This window comes from Trachurus trachurus (assembly GCF_905171665.1).
Source record: "Trachurus trachurus genome assembly, chromosome: 7".
In the NCBI taxonomy this organism is placed as follows: Eukaryota; Metazoa; Chordata; class Actinopteri; order Carangiformes; family Carangidae; genus Trachurus; species Trachurus trachurus.
Window position 1 is genome coordinate 18,191,474 of NC_139901.1, and position 6,582 is coordinate 18,198,055.

At 41.4% G+C, this 6,582-nt stretch overlaps 1 protein-coding gene across 1 annotated transcript; it reads left to right on the plus strand.

The window, feature by feature from the left end:
- Positions 1-297: 297 nt before the first annotated feature.
- Positions 298-2,825, plus strand: hspa1b (heat shock protein family A (Hsp70) member 1B; the record flags this gene model as incomplete). The annotated part of the gene is made up of 2 exons (XM_083975667.1): positions 298-379; positions 885-2,825. The coding sequence occupies exon 2, from the start codon at positions 906-908 to the stop codon at positions 2,823-2,825; it is 1,920 nt and encodes a 639-aa protein (XP_083831793.1). The 5' UTR covers positions 298-379; positions 885-905.
- Between the last annotated feature and the right edge of the window lie 3,757 nt (positions 2,826-6,582).

Genomic DNA, 6,582 nt, shown 5'->3' on the forward strand with positions numbered 1-6,582 from the left:
ACAAAGTCCTTTTAACAGAGAAAAGTTACTCTCACACTTCAACACGTCTCCCTGAAGGAGCCTTACTGCTACATTCTCCACATTGTGTTCCCTCATCGTCAGCCCTGCCGGCCAAGTGTCAAACTACTGTCTCGCTCTCGAATATTCAGGCTCTCTCGCACCAGGCCAGCTGCATTAGTTGCTAAAATTAACAGTTGAGTCACTGAGTTTGGAGGAGGGGATTGTGAGGCGGGGAGGGTTCTGGAAACCTGGTTGAAACTATATAAGTGATAGGCCCAGCATTTCAGAAGAACGACACAGAGTCAAAAGCTGACACCAGGAGACTACTCTGAAGAAAAACTTCCAACTTCTCTGAGCAGCACAACTCTTATCACTGAAAGTAAGTAGCAACTGATTTTAAATGAATCTGATAATGGCTTTGAATGAGAACAAACTTCTTCATGTTAATATTTGTCTGTGATGATGCAAGACATATCTTCAGACTTTAATTTGTCCAACTTTATCTTATGCACTTATAGATCATTAGAACTTAAAAGCTTACATTAAGCAGTTGTACTGTATCAGTTGGTCATTGGTCATGGCCATTAACAGTGATTTGAAGTTAATTTCACTCATCATTTAACAAAACCATTGAATTTGGGTATTTGATAAGTTGATAAAAGAAAAGAAAGCTTATAGTTTTAGACATTTTCTAAACAGAAAAAAATTCTCATTCATTTAATACATAAAGAGATAGCCTAAGTTGGATCATTCAAAGTTTCATTCATACATTAGATCAAACAGTCCCCTCCCTAAGAATCCTAATAATAAAGTTTTTGATTCAGCATTTCCCAAATTTTAACTGCATTTTCAAATCCCATGTGATTTCTCTTTAATTTTTCTAGGAACTTGAAGGAACAAGCAAGATGTCCTCAGCTAAGGGATTATCCATTGGTATTGATCTGGGCACCACCTATTCTTGTGTTGGGGTTTTCCAGCATGGCAAAGTGGAGATCATCGCCAACGACCAGGGTAACAGAACGACTCCGAGCTATGTGGCCTTTACTGACACAGAGAGGCTCATTGGAGATGCTGCCAAGAACCAGGTCGCCATGAACCCCAGCAATACAGTCTTTGACGCAAAACGACTGATCGGAAGAAAGTTTAACGACTCCGTTGTCCAGGCAGATATGAAACACTGGCCTTTCAAGGTGATCAGCGATAACGGAAAGCCCAAAGTTCAGGTGGAGTATAAAGGTGAGACCAAGGCTTTCTACCCAGAAGAAATCTCGTCCATGGTCTTGGTTAAAATGAAGGAGATAGCTGAGGCTTATCTGGGACAGAAGGTGACAAATGCAGTCATCACAGTGCCAGCTTATTTCAACGACTCTCAGAGACAAGCCACTAAGGACGCAGGAGTGATCTCTGGATTGAATGTCCTGAGGATCATCAATGAGCCCACAGCAGCAGCCATTGCCTACGGTCTAGACAAAGGAAAAAGAGGAGAGCGCAACGTGCTCATCTTTGATCTTGGTGGAGGCACCTTTGACGTGTCCATCCTGACCATTGAGGATGGCATCTTTGAGGTAAAAGCCACTGCAGGAGACACACATCTTGGTGGGGAGGACTTTGACAACCGGATGGTCAACCACTTTGTAGAGGAATTTAAAAGAAAGCACAAGAAGGACATCAGCCAAAATAAGAGAGCGGTGAGGAGGCTGCGTACAGCTTGTGAGAGAGCAAAGAGGACCCTGTCCTCCAGCACGCAGGCCAGCATTGAGATCGACTCTCTGTTTGAGGGCATCGATTTCTACACCTCCATCACAAGGGCTCGCTTTGAGGAGCTCAACTCAGAGCTCTTCAGGGGAACACTGGAGCCAGTTGAGAAATCCCTCCAGGATGCCAAGCTGGATAAGTCCAAGATCCATGAGATTGTCCTGGTTGGCGGCTCTACAAGAATTCCCAAAATCCAGAAGCTATTGCAGGATTTCTTTAATGGCAGAGAACTAAACAAGAGCATTAATCCTGATGAAGCCGTGGCCTACGGTGCAGCAGTCCAGGCTGCTATCCTCATGGGTGACACTTCCAAGAACGTCCAAGATCTGCTGTTGCTGGATGTGGCTCCCCTGTCTCTGGGCATTGAGACTGCAGGTGGAGTGATGACACCATTGATAAAGCGCAACACCACCATCCCTTCCAAGCAGACCCAGATCTTCTCCACATACTCAGATAACCAGCCAGGTGTCCTGATTCAGGTGTTTGAGGGTGAGAGAGCCATGACCAAGGATAACAACCTGCTGGGCAAGTTTGAGCTCACAGGTATCCCTCCAGCTCCCAGAGGGGTCCCACAGATCGAGGTAACCTTTGACATAGATGCCAATGGCATTCTTAATGTGTCTGCTGTTGACAAAAGCACCGGCAAAGAAAACAAAATCACCATCACCAATGACAAGGGCCGCCTTAGCAAAGAGGAGATTGAGCGAATGGTGCAGGATGCTGATAAGTACAAAGCTGAGGACGATGTGCAGAGGGAGAAGGTTGCAGCAAAGAACTCACTGGAGTCGTATGCCTACCACATGAAGAGCAGTGTCGAGGATGAGAATATGAAAGGAAAAATTAAGGAGGAGGATCGAAAGATGGTCATCGACAAGTGCAACCAAACAATCTCCTGGCTGGAGAACAACCAGCTGGCAGAGAAGGACGAGTATGAGCATCAGCAGAATGAACTAGAGAAGGTGTGCAAGCCGATTGTGACAAAGATGTACCAGGGAGCAGCGCCAGCAGGAGGCAGCAGCAACCAGGCAGGAGGCAACTCTCAGGGCCCCACTATTGAGGAAGTAGACTAAAATGTCTGTATACAGGATGTCTTTATATCTATAGTAACACCCTTGTATATCATTGTTGTTTGGTATCACAAATGTTGTCATTTCCTGTCTTAATAAAACTCCTTACAATGATCGACTGATGAACATTTTGAGATGTCAGAATTAATAGGAAAACGAAAACCAGTGAAGCTGATTAGGTCAATGACTGTGGTCACTTTATTCTTGCGATCCAGGCAGTGAATACCGTCTGATACGGCCCCAGACCCAGAGACCTGCCTTGGTTAGGAGTGTTTATCACTATCCAATTACGATCAAGTGAAATGATGAACACCTCAGTGGGGCCTGTGTATCTTTTCTTTCACTTTTGTAATGCTCTTTCATAGACACACATTAAATCTGAGAGTATGTGGTGTATTATTTAGATACAACACTTGGTATGGTCCACAGAGAGTCACATTAAGAAGAATCAATTAGGAGCAACAGATTAGTCTTGCTGCAGTGCCATGTTTGTCCCTGGCCAAACGTGGCACCTGGTGATCCAGGTAATACACTTACCTGGATCACCACAGCCTCTGTATTGATTATTATTAGCCAGTGTACAATCATGGCACTTGGTAATGTCTTTGATGTGCCTCTGCATGACCTGTTGTCCTTGTTAATACACAGATTAATGTAATGAATGTGTGTCCTCTGCAAGCTGTTGTGTTTAACGGCAGTTCTACTGCTTGTTGAACAGATTGAAATCGGTTGTTTTTTCTACACAAAGATTCACATTAAACCTTTTTTAGTGCGTTTGACAATGTTCTCGCAACAAATAAATTACGTTACCTCAAAAAAGTGGAATAGTTAGTTATAATTCTTATCTGGCATCAACATAATACTAATGGATTATGCATATCCATGCTCACCTCTAAATCCGATCTGTAAGTATTAAATATTTTCTTTTAACAACATTATTTCTAAATATAGAAATGTGAGATGATCACTCTTTGGGGTAAGTCGGTAATGCTTCCATAGGAATTTGAATGCACTTGATGCTAGAAATGGCCATTATGTTTGATGTGTGATGATTTCAATCATCTTTAACATACTCCTCCCTCTTAGACAGTGATGGTAACAGAGCAGAAAATATTTTAACCCAATTGTTCCCCTCAGAATCTCTGACTCAGCCTAAATCCTTGAACATGTCACAACACAGGAAGAAAAGGGTGTTTGATAATACAATAAACACCTGAAAAGACACTAAAAATGAACACATTTGTGAAAACTCATTTATAAAATATAGGGGATTAAAAAGTAAAGACTTCTACGAAGAAGCTTATCATGAACTCTGTAATCCAAGGGGGAATGACTAAAAATCATAGAAAAACATGAAATAATTCAAACTTAAAAAGAGAAAAGAAACTAAGGGGTTTAAACATTTCTACTGACCATGAACAAGAGTAAAAACGTGTCTACATGTTAAGAAGTAAAAAATAACTTAAACATCTGCATTTTATTATCTAATATTTAAATATTATTATATTTAAAAACACCAGCAGGTACAAATTAAAAAGATATGAAATAAAGGATATCTATCAGATAATACTACTCACTATAAAAAGGCAAAATCCTGTCTACAGATTCTGAAATGTTAAAGTGAAACGGTTTGTTCATATTTAGAGGGAATGAGACTTGAAACTACATCTTAAAGACTCAAACTTATCTAGAGAATAAAATGAAGTTCATCATTATTACCAACTGAAGCATTTATTTGATGAAGCAGAAATGGATGGGAGAACACTGTGCTCTGGCCCTTTGTTCGAGGGACGAGGACATGATGTCAAAACTCTGATCTCATCCACATCCACCTGTATAGGCAGCTGAGAGACTCTGGATTGGATCTCCTGCTGCTCTCCTCCTGTTGGTCTTTCCTTTCCTTCAGAGCGATGGTGAGTGGAGATGACCATGGAGCAAAGACAGAGTGGTTCTCACCCACAGAAAAACTGGAGGTATAGGTAAAAACCAACACTTGGTTTGTCTGATGGGACAACAGCAGTGTCACAGTGTCCTCTCCCTGAAGCAGCTGTAATGTGCCCTCTGTCTCTTCTTTCCTCTTTCTCAGCAGGACACATTTTTGAGCAGCGGAAGGTGAGAGGCTTTTGTCCATTTAATATTGTTTTTGTTTTTTTCCAATTGAAAGTGCACTAGAGTATGAACAATAGAAATGACCATAGCATGAAAGTATTTTCTCACTGTTCATATGTGAACAAACTGAAAAAATAAAATGGGTTCTTTTCTATAAGATGTCACTTGACCAAAGTCATTTCAATCAGCTCCATGTGTTCACAAAGCTGCTTCTTCTGCAGTTTGCCCCATTGTAGTTTCCAACCCTGAATTTTTAGGGATGTAGGATTATGTTTATATATATATATATGTCACTGACTGTGACACATAAATGTTGCATCAGATCTGTGATGTGACACTGAACATCAGCATCATGACCTCAGTCAGGTCAGACTGACATTTACCAAGTAGAGGGAATAATACTCTGATGTTCAGGGGATGTTTCAGGTCAGGTTTAAATTATTTATAGTCGGTCTCCTAGCAACAGCAGGAGCCCCTGCAGCACATCCCATAATAACCTAATTAGTGCCACTTGGTCTGGACATTCAAGTAGCCTACTGCAGAGTTTTCCACAGTGTCGTATGGCTGTATGGTGGTCCACCTCACTAATCAGAGACCACCACTGTTATATCATAAAAATCAATCTTTTTATGAATGGATGCAATTAATTACTATTGTTAATCATGTATTATTGAATATTCTTAATGTTATCTACTAATTAGGTTCTGGAGCTACAGCACTTCTATTTCTATCCACATCTCTCATTGTACAACAATGCCCACTGGTCTCTGAGCAGCAGAAACACAGCAGATGTTAGTTTTAAACATGGACCGAGGCAGAACCATGAGTCTGCAAAAATATTGTCCAGTCAGTGCATGGAAACCTGGAGGAGGACAAACAGTCAGGAAGGAGGTCGGGTCATAAGTACATAATACAACCAGAAAAAAACAGGTTAGTGCTGCTGCCAGCAGAGGGGACAGATGGCAACATACTGTAAGGAGTTATGGGCAAAACCACATCTCAACAATTTAGGGGGATGATGTGACTGGCTGCCATGGCAACACAGGAGAGGAAGTTAAATTGAGAGGATATGAGGGAAAATGACTGAATCTCCAGTTGGCATGTCTTCTCCTGTGTAATTACCTGGACCACATATGATCTACAGATGGTCTTTTATCCTCCTGCACTGATCACTGACGATGTCGCTCTGCTGAACGAAGTGGAGGACACTGACCTGAGAGACACGTCAGTCTTCTGGAGACTTCCTAGCAGGAGCCGTTGGACCCCGTAGGCTATTTCTCAGGATGATGAGAGACAGAGACAATATTTGCTCTGATAAAATACACAAGATTATATAAAAGAAAAAAATGTCTTGTTTCACATGCACACAGGCTTGATGTCATGGAGAGAATTCAGTGCCTACAATTGTGTCCAACGTTGAACCGCCTGACCTTTTAGGTGTCAATACGTCAACAAGGTTTTGATTGTTTTGGAGCCTTTTGGACTGGTGATTTTGTGTTAAGACAAATATATTCAATATTCTGAGAACTGCATGAACAGCAGTGAGAATGATGTTTCGGATATGATAATGGCATCAAATCGACTGAGACAAATAATCAAAACCAAGTGGTAATCATCATTGAACAGCTCTTCTACACTTACATATTGTTCA